This window comes from Letharia lupina, assembly GCF_014066315.1.
Source record: "Letharia lupina isolate WasteWater1 chromosome Unknown contig_3, whole genome shotgun sequence".
NCBI lineage: Eukaryota > Fungi > Ascomycota > Lecanoromycetes > Lecanorales > Parmeliaceae > Letharia > Letharia lupina.
Window position 1 is genome coordinate 1931243 of NW_023502972.1, and position 24172 is coordinate 1955414.

Genomic DNA, 24172 nt, shown 5'->3' on the forward strand with positions numbered 1-24172 from the left:
GCTAGCAATCTATGTGCTTGTGCTTCGTCTCCTACCCGCTAATGAAGCAGGCATTTGAACTCGCTACCTAGTAGTTCATCATGTCTATAACCCCAGTCAGCATTGCGATGAACATCATAATGGACAGTTATCGTTACCTCTTCCGAACAAAGCCCTCTTGCTCCAATCCATGGCCAACAACATCCTTGTCCTGAGACTCACGCTCTGCGCAAAGTACACGCTTCTCCACAGGTATACTGCCATCAAGCCGCCACTGAAACTCAATCCATTGAAATCGAAAACGGCCGAGTTGCCGATATATGCCAGACTACCCAAATGATGATACTCAAACGCTTTGTAGACAGCTTCGTCTAAATCGCCATAGTCAACTTCGTTGACCATCATTCCAGGCGCCGCCTGCGCCAATTTGTTAAGCTTGCGTCCCAGATACTGGCCTTGCTGATGGGCGCGCTGCGCTGTTGCTGGAAGTGAAGTGATTTTCGAATCAATCTGAAGCAGTAGTTCGTGAAGCTCGCCGAAGTCTAGTGTTCCCTTTTGCTAAAAGACATGTCGAAGTTAGTATTGATTCTCAAACATGAAAAATTGGCTCGTAAAAGAACTTTGGTCAGTATTTGAGCTCTTGCATCAGAGAATGGTGTTCGGGCTTAGTCTGCAGCAATTGATGAGGATGGAGTCACACCGAGAATACGTACGTCTTTGTCATATTGTTCAAAGAGCTTATCAAGCCGCCTTAGATGATCTGCGGCTTGTGGAAAGCGCTTCTTAACTCGTTGAGCAACATCGCGCCATTCCGGAAAGGTAATTTCCATCTTTTCGGGATCCTTGCCCTTTTCCCATGCCATCGAGCGCAGGAAGTGGACGAGATGATCTGCAACATTGTTTTGGACTGTGGAGCAATCTCCAATGGCGTATACAGAGCCAAGCGGAGCACCATTAAGGCGCAAATGTGTGTCTGTTTCCAAGGCATGTTTGTTGGTTTGAACGTCGATTTTGTCTGCGATCCTTTTACAAAGCTCAGTCTGAGCAACACCGGTGGACCAGAGACAGAAGCCCATTGGAAGTTCTTTGGTGACAGTCTCTCCCTTTTCATCCTTTTGGCTGAAAAGGATCTTGTCCTTCTGTACTTCTTTGACACGAGAATTTGTTAGTACCTCCACCTGGTCATGCGCAAATCTAGCTTCGGCGAACTTTGATAAAGCTTCGTCGTATGTATTTAGAATGTGACCCCTGCTCTGTATGACATGGACCGAGATTTCGTTCCTAAGGATCTTGGGAAACGACCGGCCCAGATCCTCATTCAGCATGTCGAATAGCTCGGCCGCAAACTCCACCCCGGTAGGCCCACCACCGCTGACAACAAAGGACAGCAGCCGTCGACGTTCTTCGTCAGAAGTTGTAGGCATGCAAGCCTGCTCTAGGTTTTGCATTACTTTGTTTCTAATTAAGCGCGCGTCCTCGATGTCTTTGAGGAAATGGCAATTCTCTAAACCCTTGACGCCATGAGGATTGGTGGTAGCGCCTGAATAATGTCAGCTCTGCAAACAAGGCACTGCCACGAAGATCCACTTACCAACACCAAGGACCAATTTATCGTAGGGAAGGTAAAAGTGGCATTCTTCGCCCTGTGCATTGGTCTGTGCCACTTCCAAAAGCTTCTCGGACAGCTCCACGTCGACTGCTTCGGCCTTTAGGAAATGCCCCTTTGCTCGGCTCACAATGCGCCGAATGGGCTCCACCAACGAGCGCAACTCTAGCGTACCAACAGTGGCCGATGGTAACATGGGGGTGAAAAGGAAATAGTTAACGGGCGACACAACAGTGACATGATAGTCCTCGGGGTTCAGCGTCTTGAGTATTGCTACGCTGCCCCAACCGCTACCCAAGAGGACCAACTTTGGCTTGTGTTTCTGCTTTGAATTCTCGGGGCAGTCATCATCATCCACCAGTACCTCTGCTATCGGTAGGTTTTTAGGTCCTCCTCTTCTTGGCTCCAGAGCGTTTTCCGAGACTGGTATATCGGTATAGGACAGATCCTCGCGATATGTTGAGGCATCGTAAAGAAAGAAAGCTACGACCAAGCCGCCTGTGATCAAGACGAAGCCACCGGCATAGGCAAATAAGCGATAAGTGAAGCGGAAGAGACGGCTGCGCCGTTTAGGTAGAGGATGTGTGGAGACTGGGCGAACCGGGTTGTAGTAGGCCAGTCGGCGCGGATTTTTGAGGAATGGCTCAATACAGGGACGCCTATTGCAGACACGGTTGACAGTCACTGGATAGCTGGCGTGAGAGAAGTGTCTTTGAGGTTTGAATCCCCGCGTCAGGGCAAACGTTGGGGTCCTGGATGCTGGCGGGAGGGTTCGCAGGCGGGGAAGCAGCTTGGTTGGCCCATAGCGGACCATTTTGCTTTTCTAAGTGCCAAGGAAAGGGTCAATGGTCAATGATTAATGGGACCTGTGCCCTTTGTTTGCACCGAGGAATCGAGTCGCATGTTAGGAGCAAGATTCAAAGTAGCTATGAAAGTAATGTACGGTAGGTGGGTAGGTAGGTGAGGATAGGCTAAAGGATGTTATCGTCACAACAATTACCGAGACAATTTGCCAAAAGTAGTGGGCGGTATCTTTCCGCTACGCTCCAAAAAAATCGAGTATAGTTGAGAGACGAGAGCCAATTCTTCCTCGTGTCACAAGTTTCAATTATAACATGGCCAAACGTACCGCAGACCCTAACGACAGTACTCATCGAAAGAGACAGAAGACTACGAAAATTTTGGCGCTCGCGACGGAAAGGCATGAGATCCTTTCGCCTAGAGATTTGCAAGTCTTGTTGGCTTTCGACCAGGACGTTGGTCCAGCGGTAAGGCAAAGTAAGAATCATTTAGAACATTGCTTCTGAAAGAAAGAAAGGAAGGCCTAATTTTGATGCAGAGATTCAGTCTTTCAAATCTTTCCTGACATCAATTGCCTATGCTGTGGAAAGCGATGATCGATCTGCTAAGCGTGCACTGCTCCTCGACTACCTGCAGTCTCAAGCTCCCCAAGAAGGAATAGAGGCTTCTGCCTATCTCGCAGATATCATAAAAACTTGGCATTTTGCAGCTCAATCAAGTGTCGATAGTCTCTTTGCCTCCGTGGTTGCTGTGCTCGCCTTGCTCCTCAAAACTATTTCCAGCTTAATTGAGTTTCGAGAACATGGCAATCGCTTGTGCGCGACCCTTCTACATGACGATCAAATCAAGCTCTTTGATAGAGGTCTCGGCACCCATAGAGCGAAAGATTTTCTCATTTCACCATGTCTGCAACTCTTGACCGAGGTTGTATCGTTTGATGGTGGTCATGCAGCCAGAATAGTGTATCGCAAGCGAGAGATCACCTTCAAGCGCCTGGATGTCTTCTTGGGAATGCGGAAGGATATCCATGACGACAACGTCAGAGGCCCAAAAAAAAGATCGGTCCGGGAGACTGCAATTGGGTATCTGTTTGCTAATTTTGGACTGCAAAGCCCCGTCGCAAAGATGAACATTATTGGCCAAGGGAAGGTTCTACATGCTCTACTGGATGACATCGTGGAAGATTCATCTACCATCATTCTTGAGATACTAAAGGTACTCAGGCGGGATATTGCTATGGATGATGCAATCTCCCAGACGGCAAAGGGCCGAATCTTCAATCAGTGGACGCTTGGCCGGCTTGCTACACTCTACGGCTACAACGAGAGTAATCGTCTTCCCAAAGGTCATCAAGATATCCAAAAATCCGTCCACGACTTCTTGGTCCTTCTTTGCACTTCGCCTGGCTGTGGCCTAGTAGAGAAGCAGACTGCAAGCAACGTTGGTGTCCACGCTGTTACAGCTGACAAGACTCTTGGAGGTCTTTCGAAGCCGTATGTCACAGACAGGGTAGATGATGAGAACCGACGTGCTATCAGAAACTCAAGGCTTGGACTGTTTCTGCAATCTCTTAGGCCCTATGCGAGTGTGCCACAATGTGATCTGATGCTCGCCGTCTTCCGACTTATGCCTGATATGATCCCTGGCTACTTCTCAAGCGGCAAATCCTTTTCTTTCGACCCAAAATTGACAATGACATGGATTGGCTACTCTTCGTTCTTACTTGCCGTAATTAGAATCCCCTTACCAGAGTCTCTCACACCCCTGAGTACCAATGACACTGTTCCCCCCTTGTACAGCAATATTATGGGGAGTATCATGCCAAACCCATGTACTCAGAAAGTGATGACTCGATGTCTCAATCAAAGTGTGAGCTTGGTGAAGTTCTTGACAATACAAATCCTGAATGCAGCATTCGAGAAGTTTGCGATAGTGCTTCGAATATGCGAGGACGTTCAGCATTCCACGAACGACCCAAAGAACCGTTTGGCCTGGTGCCAAATTGTGTCAGAGCTACGCGATGACTTTTGTGGACGTGTTCCCGAATTGAAACATGTCATTACTCAGGTTCGGAATTGTACCAAGGAAAGCACGATCCTGCGAGAAAGCACTACACGTCTAATCGCTTCGTACTACAAGGTCCTACCCCTGGTGGCACTAGAAGAGAAATTCGATATATCCGCCACACTATCGACCGCCTTGATGGGCGTGGAGTCAGCAGACGAAAGCCACAAGGAAAGCGGCATGCGCCTGCTCGAACTTGGACATTTACTAGAGATCGCTCATCGCTCGCCCAACATGCATTGGTGGCACAAACCAGGTATGTAACGATAGAATTGTCACTGCCCCGTTTGCTAAGTCTTCATGGCAGAATTCATGAGGCTGTCCCCATTCACAATGCTGCTCAGACTCTATCACAATCAGCTACGATTTGACACCAGATCTGAGCAAGTCAGGACTCTGTTGAAGACTGTTATCAGGGGAAGTCAGATACTACGCTCGGATGCTTCTATGACATCTCTGGATAGTCTGGTACTCAGCCTACAAGATTTCGAGGATTGGAAAGCATCCGGCCGAATGTTCGAATTCCTTGACCACTGCATTTTACATGTCGTGAGAAAGCCTGTCCACTACTATGACACACTCGCCGATCTTATCGCCGCTGGGGAGCTTGATATCAACCCAAGAGATTGCCAGGTTGATCTGTTATTGATCACTATCATGGAACAATGGCACTTCCTGGTGAAAAGCACAGATGCACCGACAGTCAAGTATGTGTCGAGATGGGTGGTTCGCTTTATCGAAGTGATGAATTCAGGAAATGGCCATGTCCAAAACCTACCCCTCCGTTGCGAGACTACCAGACTTCTCTCACAAATTCGCGATCAGCTTAAAGCTGAAGTCCAAGACAGTACCTGCCGTGCGATTTTCGAGAAGGTCTTAGATGAACGACCCGAGCTTGGAGACTTATCAGGAGTAGTCGCTGCAAATACCATTAGCGAGGCAGAACACATGTCAAGACCTGCAAGTCCCCCTCTGAATCGGCATCCAAATTCACCTGGGTCAACTTTGCCGCCAGGACCACCGGAAGAGCACGAAGATCACCCCGGTTTGCATCAGTGGACTCGCCACGACGTCCAGGATGCCATCAGCGAAGGACACGTTAAAGGATTGATTCTCTGCCTCTGCTCGAAACACGTGGAGATTCGAAAGCAAGCTCTGATAGGTATTCGTGCCTTCATGATGAAGCTCAAGGTCGGTTGATTTACGTACTCTGCAATCGCCGCTAACGTATCTCCAGGTATCGGAATATAGTGAGTGGCAACAGACGTATATGCTTGTTGGAGAAATCGTCGAAACGGCAGAGAAGGTTATTGCTCACGGTTCTCTTGCGTATTATGCCGGAGTCCTCGCAGCAGACCTCTTTCTAGTGCTTGGTGACCCCTTGCATCTCATGTATGCAAAGGTCAACAATTTTTTGAACAGAGGTCCCGAATGGGACGTGACAAAGCTGCCGTCATACTGGGTGGACAAAGTTCTGATGAATCCTCCAACGGACGATGACGACCACCACAAAGAAGCCGAGTGGTTGCTTGATGGGCTCATTGACGGGCTTCGCACGTCCGCTGTAAGCCTTATAAACTGTACCATGAGATGAATGAGCTAACAAGCCGGTAGGATATGGAAATATACCGAAAGTGCCACATATTTGAGCGGTTGCTGTCGTTCTCTGCATCGCCATCGCTGCCAGAGCCTTGCTTCCAGAAAATATTAGACCTGCTGTTTCGCTGCACGTGCGTCAAGGGGAGCTCGACGCTTATCACTCGTTGTGGTCTAATGAGCTGGATTTTCTCGCGCCTTGCTTCGCACGCTATCAACGATATGACGGGTGAAAGACTGAAAGGTTTGGCATCGAGGGCCTACGAGACAAGTGATCAGGCACGTGTTGATGACTGGACTAATGGAACACTCATGTCTACCCTAGATAGTCTACGAATAACAAAGAGCCCTTAATAATTCTATAATGATGATGATTTGCAAATCGCAATTGTCAAATTTCTTTGCCATAGTGAACGAGGCGAATGAAGACTCAGCCCTATGAGACTTCACCTGCCTTCACGATCAACAAAGCTCACGAGTATCTTGCACATGACCACCAACACATCTTTCCATAATGCTTCCCAACACACCATCTCCCTTGAGTCAGGTTTCTAAATATTTATTCTAGATATCCTCAAAGTCTAGTACCACCTGCCCCTCAATGTTTCGCAAGGCCCAATTCTTGACCCCACGCACCACTCAATAACACACCAAACGCCCATCTCCTTGTCAGCTTCCCTTGTGGAACCTTCAACCAAAATAAGTACGCAGGTGCTCTGAGATTCGCGCCTAAATTTGTACTGACTGTTATGTGCTTCTGACGCAGCGAGTACCCCCCCTCACTTTACTAATTCACTTAAGTTACAGACCGGCCCTCCCTAAAACCCCACCCGACCCTGTACCAGTTTGCAGCCGATGAGATCCTACCAAGACTCACATACTTCAGGAGATCTACGATGTCACGGTCATATGCTCTTGAAGAGCTGCTGAAACTTCGCGAATCTCCGTTGGTACGCAAACCCTCGGGTTTGCCCCCAGTGGAGGAATGGATGGGGTAAGCGCACTTGCGGCGACAGCGAAATTGGAATCGCGGACTCACCGGTGCCCTAGGCCTATTCCTGAACCGCGCCAAGTCCAGAATCAAAATCAGAACCAGCGGAAATCGGTCAACAAAGGGACTAATGACGACGGTTTCTTCAAGGATGGCCCTACAAATCGCAGACCTTTGTTTGAGGCAAGAGCCAGATCAACAAATGGTGCGTATGGCTTCTACAACTTTTCCAGTACAGTCAGGTTGATTTGATGATATCACAGTTCCCGAAGATATTGTCCTTGGACCTCCCAAAACAGCTTTTGCTTCTGCCTCCGGTGCAAGGAGCAACAGCAAAATATCAAACACCCCACAACGGTCAAGCTTTGCCAAACACGACGATCCTGCTGTCAAGGATGATCGCACAACATTCAGAGACAGATATCCCAAAGATGGACAGAGTGTGGAAAGAGACGGAGAGAAACGTGACTCGAAATCGGGCGCAACCCAGAACCGACGAAGTGTCAAGGATGACAGCGATCTCTGGTCCAATGTCCGACAACAGAGAAATCCAGGCCATGACGATCACGAGCGTACGCATCAAAAGAATGGAGATCGGGAGTATGACCGGGATAGAGAGGGTGGGCGTGAGCTTAGAGGGCAGAGAGGATTTGAGAACCATAGGCGAGATGCAGAAGCCGATGTTGACGGAGGCCATGCATTGCGGCGTACTGGACCTGCAAGAGGGCGCAATGAGCCCTCTTGGAATCGAGAGGAAGGTCGCAACCAAGATGGTGGCGCTGAAGATGCAGAAAATGCAAAGCCCCGGGATTGGAGGGACAAGGAGAGGAGAGGTGCTCGCGGGGCAGAGCGTGACTGGAATCGAGGTGGGAAAGTAGAGTTGGACCCTGAGTGGATGGACGAACCGGAGCCGGAGATCAAGGAGCAGAAGCGGACCCAAGAGGACTTTGAGCGATGGAAAGAGCGAATGAAAGCGAGCAACGGTGCTGCGCAGGATACACCATTGTTACCAGCGGAGCAACGGCCAAACCATGACCGGACTGTATCAAGTGCTGGTACCGGTGTCGCGAAAGCCAAAGCCGAGACACCACTGATTGTTGATCCAAGCTTCGATGGGTTCTTTGGGTTATGGGACAAGCCTAAAAAGGGTGAAGAGCTCCTGAGCAGTACCGCAGTGAATGGAGTGAAGCCGAATGTAGCGAATACAGCCGCTAAGGTGTCGAAGCCCTCAAAGTTCACTGGCTTCTTCGCCCCCAAGGCCGACCCAGAACCACCAAAAGAGCAGCCATCTCTTCCGCTGTTCCCACCTTCTAAAGACTCGTCTAACGAGGACAAGGAAGGATTCCAGCGGATTCTGAAACTCCTTGACCAGCAGCAAATACAGGGTGGCAATGCTGACACACCCCCTCGTGTCCAGGGTCAGCGAGATGTGCCAGCATCGCCTCCTGTTCATTCAAGAGGAGCAGGAGAGCGTAATGATCTCTACAGTCTTCTCGGGGCACGATCTTCGCAGGAGAATGCCATGCCACCAACTAGAGACAGCGAATTTTTACTCAGGCTCATGCAACAGCCACAACAGAACCGCCAAGACATCAATCAAGCAAATATTGGTGGGCGCCGACCTGCTCAAGATACAGCACCAGGACTATCACCATTTTCCAACCTGATGATATCGCCACACGACCCACCACAGCAAACACCTTCTAATGGCTTCCCCTCAGGGTTCAATGGAGACGAGATGCAATCCCGGGACAAGCTGAATCCCACTTCTGGAGTAGAGCGAAGGGGACCCCCGCCCGGGATCTACGATCAACGTCAGTCTCCTGCAGGAGCTCCACAGCAATCAGGGTTCCCATCAGGCCTACAGCGGCCTCCAGGGCTTGAGCAACTGCCTCCCGGTTATGCTCAGCATCTTCTATCTCAGCGCCAAAATATGATCCCACCTCCTGGTTTCCAAGCCCCTGCGCGCGGTCAAAATGCATTTCCGCCAAGTCTGAATCCCGGCAATCCTAATGACAGACTCCAATATGGCATGCCGTCAAACAATCGAGGAATGCCGCCTCCTGGCTTCATGGGCATGAGCGCTCCGCCACCTGGCTTTCCGACACCATTCAATCAAGAAGGCATGCCATTCGGAGGTTTCGGTGATGCAGCCGGTTTTGGACAAGGTGGGCAGGGGTTTATGCCTGGGCAGCAGCGAAGGTAGTACGAACAGAGTGGACGATTGTATGATGATGGATGAGCGATGGTCACATATACCCAGGTTTGCTTGTGGTCTTGCTACAGCGGGCTTTGTCTATCGTCCTAGATCATTGCTGCAATGTCTTCAAAAGGCATTAACATGCTCCATCGAAAATTGGAGCAGTTACCGAGGGTCATCTCCGTCGAGCTAGAAGCCACTATTGATGAAGTGATAGTATCTTTCTGGTGTCCTGCTTTCTGATACTAATCGTTCCAGGCAACACAAAGTTGTGGCCCTGGGACTGCGGTGGGTTCCTCTAAGCCCAAAGTAGCTCAGACTTTCAACTAAAAATCCATCAATCTTACACACCACCATCTTGGAATTCTTCCGCGCCCTTGATGGGCCGAGGACTTCGATTGTCTCTCTCGAACTTTGAGACCTGCCATTCTATTCAACTTCTAAACTACTCACGAAGACTGACTACCTCGCCAGCAAGGGGTGTCCTCTACCCTTATCAACAGCACCCTATCCCAAATGCTAATACTCCAAGTCTCGATCCTCATACCTCTCTTGCCTGATCCCACGCCGAGAGCATGTGAGAAGGTTCATAACAACATGTCGCCCACGCACTGCTGTTTCATCATGCACCATGTATCGCCAATGACCCGTGTGATCCGCCTTAGATATGCATCGATCCTTGTCCTTCTCGCTGGCTTGTCACGGTTCCAACCGTGTACGTGGCTCATTGACGATGTATCATGAATGGGTCCTTTCAGGCCTTGATAGATGTCGGACTATTCAAGGGACAAGATTAAGAAGATAGTCAGGAGGTATTGGCTGATTACCTTTAAAGAAGTGATTTCGATTTTAGCAGGAGCTTCATTTGCTTCAGAAGGGCGGTATGAAAGGGTTAGAAACCTATGAAATCTACCATACAAAAACAAACACAAGCTGTATTTGCGTAAAAACAAGAACAATATCGGCTTAGAAACCAGCAGAATCTATCATTTTACTTCAAGCGCAAGCTTTGAAAGGGGATGGGTTATGTTTGCATTTGGGGTAGTGGCCTGCAAATTCTGTCATTTCAGATCAAGAAGGAATTGAATCGATGTTAGAATGACAACACGGTTAAGCTAGTAAATCGGGAGATCTGTTATTTCAGGTCTTGTCGTCTACAAATAGAGATTCCTTTGATTTTAGTGTTTAGCCAGCAGTTTGTACTTTTCGCGCTCTCGACAAATATAATCCGTCTCCTCTGGGGTGCAGTCCTCGTGCCGGCTCTCTCTCATCGCAGTGGTCAATTCTTGATCGGCCGCCAGCACAAGCGTTTTTCGGAAGGCCTGGTTCAGTGTAGCAAAGAGGGTCTCGTTTTGGTGCAAGACGGGGTGACTGAGGACTTCTCCATGAGCATATGGAGAGACAAGTCCATGGAGAACAATTTCGGGTACGGAGGGTTCCTCCATGCCAAAGCACTTTTCCTAATTAGCATAATATCCACGAATGGGAAAGGCTACTTGAATCACTTGAAAGTTCGATTCGTTCAAAGGCTTCTTGAAGTCAGCCCTCAGATTGTAATGCGTAAATCTGGCCACCATCTTTGCTAAGGAAAACTAGGACCAGTTCAATGTGAAGCGCTTGAAGTACTCAGCCTCTGATACCTATCGCTCCTTATCTGCCGAAGGATCTTTCACGACAACTGTTGGATAGTTATCGTAAAATGGTCGAAGCCTTGGTGCGAAATGACGCACGTCGTCAAACATGCGCTTAGCAACCCTTTTAATGAGATTGTTCGCCACAGCTGCTGGGCTATCGAAACGCTTCTTCTCGAAAAGGTTCATTTTTAGAAGGTAGGCAAGATTAGGTTTCCGAGCGTCACCAATGGTGCACGCACATTTCTAGCTGTCACGACCACCAGCAGTCGAGGTATCTCTCGCGCATGTAGTTCAGTAGGGATAGAAAGAAAATCTATATACATTCAGAGCATACCTTGGACCAAAACTCGAGAGAATAAAAATCTAAGACAGAAGCTGGACAACTATACGGTAGTATAAGTGCAAGTGAGATGAGATTATGTTCTATGCAGTTATGAATGCTCTACAGCGAGGACAGGGTTCTCAAGTCTTTTTCTTCTATCTTGTTGTAGTTTATAGTATATATGTTATTAAGAAATTTCAAAAATTAGAAGCGGTTCTGTAGGTAAGAATAAGTGAACTATTCTCTACTTACATTCTTACTGACTATGATTTAGTGTAGGCAAGTGATGACCAAAATCTTCGTGCATTACTTCATGACTAACATTCAATTAGCGGTCATCACTTTCGGTTCTGATTGAAAGAAGTTCCGAACGACCCCGGTTCGAATCCGGGCAGGACCTTGTTTTTGTTTTTGTTTTTGTTATCTGTGGTGTCAAGTTGTATCTAAATCTTAGTTTCAATTTTTAATGAAAAATGCATAATAAATATCGAGTATTTCTGACCGAACTGCCAAGCAATACCCACAAGATCACCATGTTCCAGTACAGGCTGGTTAGTTTGTCATTGCGCTAATTACTTTACAGGCCCCAAACATCCACAAGGCCCAATCAATCAATAGCTCCATGGCGCACCGTGGAATAGGCTGATCCTAACCTCGACAACAGGCAGCTGCGTTCAATTTCTGCTTCACTTTCTAGTCGACGTTCAGGGGCTCGCTACTGGGACATAGCAACCTCCACCGAGCAAAAATGCTGCACACTTATTTATGTGCACAATACCTGGACAGGAACAAGTCTTGAGTCCTCATCATAAACATTTCCAGTATATGATACATGTGGAGCTCAGATAGGTCCTGCGGCTGAGGGGAGATTCGTTTCATCGACCAAGTTCAAGATCCTCTTTCAAATGTCCTATCCCGCCCTACAACCACATCCGCTTCCCAAAACGCTCATTTATTACTACATGAATGCTATGATGCTCGTTGGTCTCTATCCAATGTCATGTCGAGCTGGGTTGTCGTTAGTCTGGCAGAATCCATGAACAGAAAGCCTCTAGGAGATGGTAAACAATCCCTGTTTATACCACTACTACCTTGACAAAACCGTCTCGGCGGAGTTTACATTACTTCTGGAGTGGCGGCCACCCATGTGGATAAGTAACAAATTGGGCGAGAAGTCTTTTGTGAAAAATCCTTCCAGGTTCGTGGTAAGGTAGATATTGGCCAATGATGATGGGCGTAAATATACTGCATTTGCTACTGGATTTACCTTGTGGAACCCAGTCGATTGCTCCGCCACTCCTTGTAAGCATAAAAGCTAGGTAAGACGTCTGTTGAAGCACCGAGGCAATCCATGGCTCGTTTATGACTTGGGTACTTACTCCGTCGAGCGACCAGCCTTCTAGTCACCAGCAGCAATGCTTGCGTGCGGGTGCTCCCACCGCCCAACCTTCGAGGTATCAGGGTGATTACTAGAGACCCTAGTTCCGAGGGGTCGGCAAGTATACGGTCTTAGCCATTACACAAACCCAAGCCGGTCCCTTCGCCCACCGCAAGCGTCACTCCAGTTCTTTCTACGCGCTCTTCATCATAGATCGCTGAAGGCTGCGATGATCTTCGTCAGCTCAACTGCTGTTTGTATCTGTATCTTAGCACACCGTTCTTGAAATATGCCCGCGGTCAAACCGATCATACTCAAGTCTATCGTCCATATCTATTTCACGGGTCTGCATGTTCCGTCTCTTTTTGATTACATCCTTGAGTGTTCCTCTGCCGTGATCCGCTTTCAACACATCAGTCAACTTATATGTTCGGCACTCTACTAGACCACTCGAAGACGTCTAGAACTGCTGAAGCCGAACCTTTAATCGGGATGCTCTTCTCCCCAATGGATAATTATAACACGTGTCCTTGGAGTGGATTTCTTTGGTCAGTACTGACGTTCAGTGATTCACCCGGTAGATAGTTCCAAGCTTTTTTCTTCATTCAAACACAGATAATAGAACAATGAACGAGCAAGGTGAATAACACTGGCCCCAATATTAGCCATTCCCGCAGTCTTTCCAGACCCTTCAGGCTCCTCATTCATTCATTCTCACCGATGGGTTATTTTAGACCAAGCCCAAACGACATCCTCGTATCCCGAACAGTACGATTCGAGGTGGTCTCTCGGGTCGGCAAATCAGCCACAAGCAACAAATTCAGAGATGGTCCACCACCTGTGCTTTCGGAGGACCCGACACACCCCACATATATTGCAAGAAAACCAAATTCGAAAGACGAAGTTGCAGCTTTGCGGCGCTGAGATTATGGCACGTCGATAAGAATGTGGCAGGCATACTCCTCCACCCAGGGGCATCGACAAAGGCTGCTCAGACTTTGAGTGGGACTCGTGGTTGTGTTCTTCTTCTCACGTCAAGCCTCTTGCGGCTCTCGTTCGTCACAGCACAGAGACCGGTAGCCACGCTGCAACAAAAAAGGATATGGGCCGTCACGTCCAACCGTCCAGCATGGTCATCATCCACAACATGCTGTGAATCGCGGAGGACGCAAAAGCAGTAAATGCAGAAATGCATGCCACGCCTTTTACCGAGTCACTTCGTTTATGGCACATCAGAAATAGGAGGGGTACTGGAAGCAGACGGCTGAATTTATACATTTGACCAAGGCTTCGTGTCTATTTTCGAGCTCTGCGATGAGCAGTTGACTTAGTTGTCAGACTTTGCACTCGGTATTGAGCAAAGAGGAGTGCATTCACAATGTATCGTGGATGGTGGCTTCTGATGGGATTTGAAGGATTTTTATCATCCCTACAATCAAGACCTCAAGACCAAACTCAGGCCCATGAAACTTTCGGGGTCTGTTGCTGAGATGGATGGCTTCTTCTAGTCTGCTCTGTCAAATGTTGGCTTTGAGACAAGTGACTACGTGGTAAAATATTTATGCAAATCTTTTTGCTGCATAGTCGAGACATGTAGACGCTTGCTATCAATGCCGACACGAGACCTGCATCTAAAGCTAGAGTCTCAGAAATGATGCAGTAGTCTCGAACACTCCAATCTTGCATGGGTTAGAGGATTCAAAGTGGTGCAATCATCATCATCATGATTTTGTATGCTAGGATCCCACGAAGATTTCAATGAGAGAGGCCGGTGGTACTGCATGTTAAACAGGTAAAGTACCTAGGTACTCTTGAAGACGGAAAGCGGATATGTTTTCCGTAATTGTGAGTGAGGTTATGAACCCTGCCCTTACCCGATCAGTGAAGGACCTCAACAGACCTCATCCTGAAGGAAAGAGCCACCTGCCCCTCCGAGAGCTTGAAGTAAACATTCGACTCAACCGTGGAAAATGAAACGCCCAACCCATCTTTGAAGCTACATCAAGTGTTTGAAAGCGGTAACGCCTGCGTTCGAGTGTTAGTGAACAGGCTTCGGAGATCCTGCTACTTTCTCCTCGTCCCTTGGAGTTGAAAGTTCACAACCCATTCATTGAGCTCATCTCGATGTACCAAATCATCACCACAGCATCTTTTCTCCAACGTGACCTCGTCCACTTCCATTCCAGTACCAACAAGTACATAGTCAAAATGACGTACCGTCTCTCTGGCAATCTAGACTTCCCACGGCCTGAGGACTTCCTCAGGAGTGAACGCCTCGAGCGCCTCTGTCAAATCAAAGCGGATCTCCATCATTTCGAAACGAGTGAGCCCCAGACACTTGCCTCCATAGGAGAACAAGCTATCGAAGACACTGACAGCGACCTCATTGAGTACTACGACGGTAAGTCCGCACGCTCACCTGTTGTCGTTGAACAAATTCCTCATGCATAAATAGAGCCCTTCCGCACAGCTGTCATAGCGCCTAAGCGGCCCAGAGCAGACGACGAACCCTGGGGCCTGGAATGTGCTTTCTCAGGGTTTTCAATCCGAGCGATGGCTACCTGGGGTGGTGGGAGGCCTCTCATGGGCTTTTACGCCCAGCTGGACTTCCCTCCGTTGATATCGCCCAAAGAACTCATTGCCCGTCGAGGGAATCCATTGACCTCTACAAGGAAGGCTGCACGGTAGAGGACCTGACAAACCCGTCGATGAGATAGATCAACGGTCCAGGATTTAATTCCGATAACTCGCTCATGTTCGATGAGTTTTGTCAGCGCGAGGACAAATATGGCCTTGAACAATATTCTACCCAAACCGAGAAGGAATATCTCGCATGGTTAGAGGAGCTGGCTCAGAATATCAAGTGCAACGTCGAAATCATATACGGGACTGCTGGCAAAGTGCGAGTATTAGCCCGGACTAAGGGTCGAGACATTTCTTTACTGTTGTGGGGCCCCGAGTATTCGGACGTTCAATTGTGTCTTCTGTTCGCAGGGGTTTTTCGGATCGACAGGAAATTGGTCCAGTGTTCAGGTGGACTTGGGCGAATCGTTGTGTTCGCCAAACATCCAGAAACCTTTTGCAGAGATTGGCGCCCTTCGACGGCAATCCTTCAAGACCGCTACTGTACTGCTGCCGCCAAGCTGAATTGTGTGGAGAACTTTCCCAATTTCTACCAAGACCGAGTGAGGCTAGAGAAGGTGAGGATCGGAGATCTCGCCATCGACATGCTGTTGTGTGAGCGAATGGGGAACAGTGTGACCTTCGAGGATCTTTCTCCTCATTACCAGAAGTTCATGCTGAGGAGGTTCAGTGTTCGTGACTATGGAGAGTTGATGATTGTCTACGCAGATGTGTTCGGCCTAACCGAAGACACACCAGGTGACGATTACCCAGGAATTGCTTCCATGGCCCATAGTCTTGTTAGCCGAGTTGCTACTTACAAGAATGCCGAGAGAGGGAACAACAGTAGTGATGACGGTGGTAAGGAGTTGGTATCGAGCCTTGGATCGTGCGCATCAATGGCGAAGTAAAAACTCAAGTGCCATGCATGCTTCAAGAATCTGCGCCATGATGACTGGGCGAATTTGATCTGATCATGAATGATACGCTCCTGGACAGCTTCGCGGAGCTCTAGGTGTACTCCTTCTTGTTTGACCTTCTGGTGGAGGTGAGCCTCAATGCGCAGGACCACGGACTTTCTCAAATCGGCGGTGATCTGTTGATGTAGGATACTGCCTTCTTTCCCGGACAGCAGAGGATTGAGCGCTATCTCTGAATGGTGCCCAAAGGATGTTCTACCGTCCATGAGATCGCCGGCGATTGAAGTGCTTTCGGCTCGGAAGCAGTGGTAATTTGGGCTGTTGAATGGGTGCATGAAGTCTTGGACAAGGTTGTGATTGACGTAGCGTGCCACACTTTTGGCATGGAACCAGTAAAAGTGGAATTTGAATCGCTTCATACAGTCCTCCTCCGAAATGGTGTCTTCTTTGTCGCCCTTGCCTTTGATCGTTACGGTGGGATAGTTGTCAAGGTCTTTGTTGTTTTGGGGAAAAAGCATTCGACATGGTCGAATACAGTCTGGGCCACCAAATTGATCAAGTTGTCCGAGACAGCTGTGTCGTCTCAACAACTACGTGGACCGAAGTAATTAGTCTAGAGGATGGTGCGCAAGTCTACTCAACAACGGAGACCTCGGATTCTGATCCTGTACGACTTTGTCGTAGATCTTGTGGTAGTCGCGATCCGAGATCATGGTGAGCATGTCCATTGACCGAAGCCATCCTGGAAATGCCGACTCGCTTGTCTCGGCTCCCGTGAGCGTTCAGAACAGATTCGCGATATTTCCCTGGTTTCCTGAACCTAGGGCCGCGAGCTTGTTCATATGGTTTATGTCGAAATGCCTAATGCGCACCTGACCCATGATCCTCTTGATGAATCGGTTTTGTCTTCTCAGCCAGCTGTTCCAGAAGTTAAACATTGGGTCTCATACATATCGCGCATTCCATCCTGTGAGAACAACTTTATTCCTGCTCCTGAGTTTACAAATCTTGAGAGCTCTCCCCTCAGCGGACTTGCCAGAACAATGATGAGCTTATCAATCGACTTTTGCTGTGAGCACACGGTAAGTGCGTTCATGAAGGTCTTCTGTAGCTTAGCCTTGTCTCCATGTCTGTATGGTTTCGGAATTAGCATGTCTCTTTCAGGACTGCACGAATCAGGCAGAATTCAGAAATGACTCAGAAAAGGTAACTGACCTACATGCGCCGAGATACTCCTCCAGAGTCGGTGCGCATTGTGGAGTGAGATAGGGTCGAACGATGACAGTTTCTGATGAGGCGATGTGTGGCGCAATGGCTGCGATGTCTCGAAACACCTCGCCCATGCTCGCCGCGTGTGCGACCGTGGTGGCGTTACCTCCAAGTTCAATCAATGTGGTCGGCGGCATGGCGTCCAGGTCGTAGACGTTGGCCAGCCATGTAAAGTTGGTTGGCTCGTGAATCTTCAGAGCCAGCTTCCGATGCTGGCCAGCAATGATTTGGATCTTGGGGCGGTTGCCCCAGATCAAGGTCTGATAGGAAGTACTCGAATCGTCTCGTGGCCCCGCCACAGATTCAGCAAGACTGGGTCCTGAAAGTTCTGGTTTGGGAACAGGTCGTCGAACTGGGCTCGTCTGATGCCACAAATCATTCTCGTGGTGGGATCACGTCTTCACATTACGAGTCTTGAAAGACTCGACTATCGCGTTGAGGTCTGTGGTGTATCAATGTATGTTTTCATATAAGGGTCGATGCCAAAAGAGGATTGATAGATGTGTAGTGAGGAGAAAGTCCGGAAGGTGAAGAGGTTTAGGGTCGTCGAAAGGACAAGGGAGATCCTAGCTGAGGTGTAGTTCTCTTGTCAGGCTTCGTCAGCTCATAAGACATTGCTTGTTGTCTGAGGCGGAGCAGCATCGGACAGCGATGATGATCGTTTCGTATGTGTGTACAAATACAAAAGGGGGGTTATCACATAGAAACAAAAGATGTATAAGGAAGAGAGGATTTGGTAGGGCGAGAGATTCGACTATCCCACGAGACTGAGAGGGAGTGTTGGAACAGATAACTTCTCAATGGATGAACTCAAAGATGGATGAAGTTGCGAAAGAGGAGATTCTTGAATGGCACAGATTCACTTGTAGAGACGAGTGATAGCGCAGGCATGTCGAATCACTTTGGCAATAATGTAAAGAGTTCTTCATGGATGATGCAAACACGAGGACGTGAGTAGTAGCACATCATCAGATCAAATCAATCTCCGTTGCAAAAGCATGTCTCCATTCACATTCCTGGCGGGCTATCAAGCTAGCTCGCGCCCCAATGGTATCTTATGGGAAATAACTCCTGAAATGGATATACTGGATCCCAAGACGCCGTTCAAAGTCAGTGCTCCCCACGTCGCTAAAATGCACAAGACTTATGCGATGCAGTAGAACCATTTACTTCTTCGAGCCAAAGAAGTGGTGCTTCTTTTTCTTCTCCGAGTCCTTGTCTTTCTCCTTCTTAGTCAATCTACTGTTGGCAGATTGGACTGCATTTGAAGGTGCCGGAGACAAACGATGACCCTTGAGCGCGCCGTTCGAAGAGACGTTTGCGTTCGCGGGATTGGAACCAAGACTCATCGCACCCATACTAGCCACTGGGGGTTGAGGTTGTTGAGAATTTGTGGGTTGCTGCTTTGCATAAGCCTGTGGTGCAGTCGGTGGCTCTCTCTCAAACAGATGAGCAGGTGCCTGGGGCTTTGGTCGTTCTGCTGGAAGATCGAGCCGCCGTTTATCAACGCTCAAGTCTCCGACTTGTCTGAGATAGAGACTCGGGGTCAACATATGAGAAGTGGCCAGAAATACATCTTTGTTGGATAATTGGGACACTTCATAGCATGCCCGCGACTCAGAGTAGGTTGCACCGCCTGCCATAAAGACAATGATGCGCTGCCTGGGCTCTAATGCAGATGGTCGAGTTCGTGCCCAAGTTGGTTTTGCACTTCGCAGTGATGCTTGAGAAACGTTCTCTTGGCCCAGTAGTCCTTCGGCTGCGTCGAGATGAGGCTTTGTGAAGGGAAAGGTATTTTGGTCAAGCGTTCCCCGTATGTGTTCCTCGAGCATCGGCTTGATAGCGGGGTCATATCTTGAGAGTCCAGATTCCTCCTCGCTCGGACTTTGCGGCGTCTGTTTCCTACCAAAAGGAGATTGAGCTACCGGCCGTGTGTCCTTCATCGATCTTGAAACATGTGCACCAAGTAGATCAAGATTATGGATTACTTCGCCATCTTGGGCAGGCAACTGAGCGTGCGCAAGCAGTTTCTGCGTGTCAGAGGGCAAAAGACCCTCTCGGTAAAGTAGGTATTGTATGATCAGCCGTAGACGGTCTGGGAAAGTAATATCGTTATCGTCGAGTAGCCTGACAACCTGGTCGGCAAGGTTCTTCGGCTTCTTATAATCTTCGTCTAATCCAGTCGCAAGTGACTGCTTGGGTCAGTTTGGTTCAAGGGTGGCTCAGCATATTGCGGAGTTACCTGTTCTACTGAAGCGATATCTGCTAACCGGCGCTTTTGAAAAACGTTCATAGCATCTGACGCCATGTTCAGATGTAGTGAAAAGGCTTCCTTGCCTTCTTGGAACTGCGGCAGTCCTGCTAGCATGTCTTTGATATTGTTTAGGCTGCTGGGGTTGTCACTGAGATAGGGGCTTGAGTCAGGGGCTTGCTTTGCACGCTTCTTTGTCCAACGGGATTAACGAACCTTTCTGCAAACTGTGGGTTCTTTGCCTTGAAGGCCTGGAACTCAGAGGCTAGCTTCTCCAAAAGATCTTTCATGTGTAGATGACGGTTCTTGACCCATATGCTGTCTGTTTCACCAATCTCTACATCTTTGATGTTCCCGCTCGTTTCAGTTTGGGTTAGAGCCGTTTTATAGTAGACCTTGTCTCCCTCCACTAAAGGTAGAAGATCATGTACCATAGCCTGGTAGGTAAACTCATGGACTACTGGAGCAAATAAATCCATAGACCTGTCAGTGATAATAAGAGCACCTCGAGGTCGAGGTGAAGGGGGTGGAAAGTCTTCGTGAAATTTCGCGTATTGATCTAACTCAAGCTGAACGAAGCGAGCAAGATGCGAACAGAGAACACTAGCTTCGTGCGCAGGATTTCGTGGACTGTAATACCGTATGGTTGGGTACTCTCCAAGCGACACGCATATTGACACTATCTTGAAATAACGTCAGCGCTTCGCGGGAGTCCTTTGAAAGACTAGTACTGCATTGAAGAACGTACCTTTTGCGCCAACTCATCCATGTGCTTTCGGACAAGCTGGTTGCAGGCAGGATGAAAAAGGGTTGGAAAGCTCCACGGATCTCGGAACGTTATAAGATGTGACTCCCGAGGATAGAAGTCGACGTTCAAGACTCTTAGCAGGACTATCTGTTCCCTTGCCAATGCGGACTGATCCAGGCGGAGACGCTGTTCAGGAGGAAGCACTGCACAAAGTCATTGTCAGGACTGACCGGCTTGCACGAAGCTTGCGAGCGTATCCTCGACCTCTGAATCCTTACATGATGTCCAGACTATATATGACCTGCGGTATCGGCGACGCTCGAGGTCTGCCATCAAGCAATCCACAATATGAGGTTGGGGCGAGAGAATGTACACCGCATCCATTGCCTGATTCATAGGTCTTCTATCCTCGATTTGTTCTATATCTATATCTTGTTCAGTCCCGCTTTACCTTCTGGCATCCTTCCTTCGTAACGTACTCGTGACGTTTTCCTTTAGAATGTCGTCTTCCTTGACGACGCCATCGACAAGCCGCTTGCTTCCAGCGTCCAAGACTACAACTTTCCACTGCAAAGACGAAGGTTTGAGCCTGATGGTGCTTGGTTCGCAGACGGGGACGGCTTACTTCTCCTCGAGCTGTAGACCTCACGGCATCGAGAATGACTATGACATTAGAAACGAAACGTTGAAGAGTGTAAGTCTAGTCTTACTTTCTTGCTGTACCGCGATTGCAGAGGTTCCCATGGTTTCGGTACGACTGGATTCTGCTGCGGAGTTGGAGGCAACGATGCCTTGAGTACTCAACCCACGGCGGCGATCTTTAAACTTCTAGTCCAGTGTTTGGAAACATCCCTGGAAGCTTCCAATGTGGTACCGGACTCAAATGGCTAGATTCCAGCATCCGAATTGAAGCATACCTGGGCCGCAAGGCGAGCGGGCAATCGATGGGGGTGTATAATATCCGCGTTTGGCGCCGCTAGTTGGGGTCGATACCGGTATGCAAATCTGAATTCTGTCCTGGGCGAAGAGGCTGAATGTATACACCAACGATGCCTCCAATTTCGCGATAGCTTCATGAAATACACTACAAACGTAGTATCAACCAAAGCTCGATCATAGTGACCCCTAGTGGGGAATGCTACCAGCTGATCGAGCCTTGACTTCACGTCTGCTCCCCCGTGCCTGGACGGCGAGACGCCCCACCATTAGCACACGGTGCAGGTCTGTGAAAGCTACGAACGAGAAACGGACAATCAGGGAGCCACTCATAAAGGGTCGCCTTAGGATCTTGACTCGGCAGCCGGACATCAAATTTGCGGATGCTGCCACGAGATCTAAACTCCTCAAGACAGAGACTTTTATACCATGGCTTATTACTCGACTCCAGATTCTAGTCGAGAAATCTACTGATGCAGGATTTGTAACTTTCGCCAGGAATCTTATAGATATCTTACCGCAGAGGTCCATTTGGACCGCCCTGAAAACCCAAGATGTTCAACTTCCTTCACAGTCGGAATGGCAACCTTCAGAACAGCCAAGACCTGTGTCGCTTCTTAGATCTCTGCGACAAGCTTTCATGTCCAATGGAGAGTCAGGAGTGGACACTCAGCTCAAATACTCCTATCATGGGCTCCTAGCAAGTCAGAAGTTCTCGAAGGTTGATATCGAGAATCAGGAAAAGCTTGCCGATCTACGTTATCCAGTGGAATGGTATCCAGCAACGCGGGTAGTCCAAAGGAAGATAGTTCTGCACGTCGGACCCACAAACTCCGGCAAAACCTACCATGCTTTGAAACGACTCGAGCAAGCGGACACCGGGATATACGCAGGACCTTTGCGGCTCCTGGCCCATGAAGTCTATACCAGGCTGAACGCGAAAGGAAAACTCTGTGATCTCATCACTGGCGATGAAAAAGTCGTGCAAGGGGGTGATGGAGCACAAATGAAAAGCTGTACTGTCGAGATGGTGCCTCTGAATACAGATGTCGATGTAGCAGTCGTTGATGAGATTCAGATGATAGGTCACAAGGAGCGAGGATGGGCCTGGACGCAAGCACTTCTTGGTCTCAAAGCGAAAGAGATCCATCTGTGTGGTGAGGAGCGAAGTGTGCCTCTGATCAAGGAGCTTGCAGCATCGATGGGAGACGAAATCGAGATTCACACGTACGAACGACTAAGCCCACTTAAAACAATGTCGACAAGCCTACGGCGCCGGCTGAGTGACCTCAGGAAAGGAGACTGTGTGGTAGTATTCTCGCGCGTTGGAATACATGCGATGAAGAAAGAGATTGAAAACGTGACCCAAAAGCGAGTAGCTGTTGTCTACGGGAGCTTGCCTCCAGAAATAAGAGCACAACAGGCCAAACTTTTCAACGATCCCGACAATGAATATGATATTCTGGTGGCTAGTGACGCTATTGGCATGGGGTTGAATTTGTAAGATCTGCTATTCATTTCCGTCTTCCAAAACTGACACGGTGTGCAGGGCTATCAAGCGCGTAATATTCGAGTCTGTGTCCAAGTTCAACGGATTCCATATCGCGGTTATCGAAGCTGCCCATATTAAGCAAATTGCTGGCCGTGCAGGTCGCTACCGCACGGCAGCACAAGCAGAAGGCCCGGCCGGAAATTCGCTTGAAGACATAGAAAATCCAAAGATGTCGTGGAGTATGCCAGCACCAAACCTAGGACTAGTTACCACTCTCGAAGAAGCAGATCTTCCGATTCTCCGTAAAGCCATGCAAGAGGAGTTGGACCCCATCATGAGTGCAGGTATCTTTCCTCCAACGAGCGTTCTTCTAAAATTTGCAACCTATTTTTCTCCATCGACAAGCTTCAGTTACATCTTGCTACGGCTCCACGAGCTCTCACTCAGACATCCAAGGTATCACTTGTGCGTTCTGAAGGACCAAATCGCTATTGCAGACACTATTCAGCCTGTCCAAAACCTTAGCATCCACGACCGCATTGTATTTTGCGCTGCTCCTGCCACAGTCAAGAATACAGGCATGCCCGCTATTCTTGCAGCCTTCGCTAGATGCGTTGGAGATAATTCCAGTGGAGCTCTACTTGATATACCCGAAATACCTTTGGACATATTGGATGAAGACATCAGACCTGACAGAGCCTACATGGAACGGTTGGAATCTCTACACAAGGCCTTGATCCTCTACCTATGGCTAAGCTACCGGTTTGCTGGAGTGTTCATCAATCAAGCGATGGCCTTTCATGTCAAGAGACTCGTAGAGGAGAGAATCGATAAGATGCTGGCGGAATACTCGTCTAGTCCTGCCATAAGAGAGACGATCAAGAAAATGAGGGAGGAGGCCTTACGTCAGATCAGCAAGCTTAATGAACCAGTTGCTGAGTCTGACGACTCTAGCGTTCAGATGAAGTTGCCAGATGCTCCGTTCCTACCCGAGGGCGCATCTGATCAGGGGCAAAGTTCCCAACAGAAGGACGCTCAACTTGAAGAAAGATTGCGGAAGATGGAAATTGCATCTGGGGACATTCAAAGTGTCGCTTCGCCTTGAGAATAGATGAGGCCCCAGCTCATGGTGCGTATCTTGGGCTGTGTCTATTTGAAACACGGAATTTACATACGAGAACACAAGGATTGACTGAGCGTACGACCAAAGGTTGACGGAGAATACCCTACAGTCTGAATCGAAGCGTCAGCATCAGCGTTATGTACTTCTATGAGCTTTTGCGAGGATGGGTCGAAGCGGAAAGGCGTTCATTTAGAGCACAACAGTGACTAACTACCAGAAAACAATCGCCTATCAATCAAA

General features: G+C 48.6%; 9 protein-coding genes across 9 annotated transcripts; 5 read left to right on the forward strand and 4 right to left on the reverse strand.

The window, feature by feature from the left end:
• Positions 1–67: 67 nt before the first annotated feature.
• Positions 68–2399, reverse strand: HO133_007445 (uncharacterized protein; the record flags this gene model as incomplete). Its single annotated transcript, XM_037298336.1, has 4 exons — positions 68–84; positions 138–537; positions 693–1519; positions 1571–2399. 4 exons carry the CDS (start codon positions 2397–2399, stop codon positions 68–70), a joined length of 2073 nt encoding a protein of 690 aa, XP_037156971.1.
• Positions 2400–2700: 301 nt separating this feature from the next.
• HO133_007446 (uncharacterized protein) lies at positions 2701–6044 on the forward strand (the record flags this gene model as incomplete). The annotated part of the gene is made up of 4 exons (XM_037298337.1): positions 2701–2863; positions 2925–4706; positions 4758–5641; positions 5688–6044. 4 exons carry the CDS (start codon positions 2701–2703, stop codon positions 6042–6044), a joined length of 3186 nt encoding a protein of 1061 aa, XP_037156972.1.
• Positions 6045–6942: 898 nt separating this feature from the next.
• Positions 6943–9243, forward strand: HO133_007447 (uncharacterized protein; the record flags this gene model as incomplete). Its single annotated transcript, XM_037298338.1, has 3 exons — positions 6943–7040; positions 7097–7242; positions 7301–9243. The coding sequence occupies 3 exons, from the start codon at positions 6943–6945 to the stop codon at positions 9241–9243; spliced, it is 2187 nt and encodes a 728-aa protein (XP_037156973.1).
• A 1172-nt stretch (positions 9244–10415) lies between these two features.
• On the reverse strand, positions 10416–10814 carry HO133_007448 (uncharacterized protein; the record flags this gene model as incomplete). Its single annotated transcript, XM_037298339.1, has 2 exons — positions 10416–10691; positions 10743–10814. The coding sequence occupies 2 exons, from the start codon at positions 10812–10814 to the stop codon at positions 10416–10418; spliced, it is 348 nt and encodes a 115-aa protein (XP_037156974.1).
• A 3965-nt stretch (positions 10815–14779) lies between these two features.
• On the forward strand, positions 14780–15259 carry HO133_007449 (uncharacterized protein; the record flags this gene model as incomplete). The annotated part of the gene is made up of 2 exons (XM_037298340.1): positions 14780–14972; positions 15027–15259. 2 exons carry the CDS (start codon positions 14780–14782, stop codon positions 15257–15259), a joined length of 426 nt encoding a protein of 141 aa, XP_037156975.1.
• A 65-nt stretch (positions 15260–15324) lies between these two features.
• HO133_007450 (uncharacterized protein) lies at positions 15325–16104 on the forward strand (the record flags this gene model as incomplete). The annotated part of the gene is made up of 2 exons (XM_037298341.1): positions 15325–15471; positions 15598–16104. 2 exons carry the CDS (start codon positions 15325–15327, stop codon positions 16102–16104), a joined length of 654 nt encoding a protein of 217 aa, XP_037156976.1.
• A 642-nt stretch (positions 16105–16746) lies between these two features.
• Positions 16747–17997, reverse strand: HO133_007451 (uncharacterized protein; the record flags this gene model as incomplete). Its single annotated transcript, XM_037298342.1, has 4 exons — positions 16747–16933; positions 17064–17243; positions 17329–17694; positions 17939–17997. The coding sequence occupies 4 exons, from the start codon at positions 17995–17997 to the stop codon at positions 16747–16749; spliced, it is 792 nt and encodes a 263-aa protein (XP_037156977.1).
• A 551-nt stretch (positions 17998–18548) lies between these two features.
• On the reverse strand, positions 18549–21125 carry HO133_007452 (uncharacterized protein; the record flags this gene model as incomplete). The annotated part of the gene is made up of 8 exons (XM_037298343.1): positions 18549–19574; positions 19625–19784; positions 19850–20316; positions 20382–20584; positions 20660–20806; positions 20861–20948; positions 21007–21044; positions 21092–21125. 8 exons carry the CDS (start codon positions 21123–21125, stop codon positions 18549–18551), a joined length of 2163 nt encoding a protein of 720 aa, XP_037156978.1.
• A 391-nt stretch (positions 21126–21516) lies between these two features.
• HO133_007453 (uncharacterized protein) lies at positions 21517–23914 on the forward strand (the record flags this gene model as incomplete). The annotated part of the gene is made up of 2 exons (XM_037298344.1): positions 21517–22817; positions 22867–23914. 2 exons carry the CDS (start codon positions 21517–21519, stop codon positions 23912–23914), a joined length of 2349 nt encoding a protein of 782 aa, XP_037156979.1.
• Between the last annotated feature and the right edge of the window lie 258 nt (positions 23915–24172).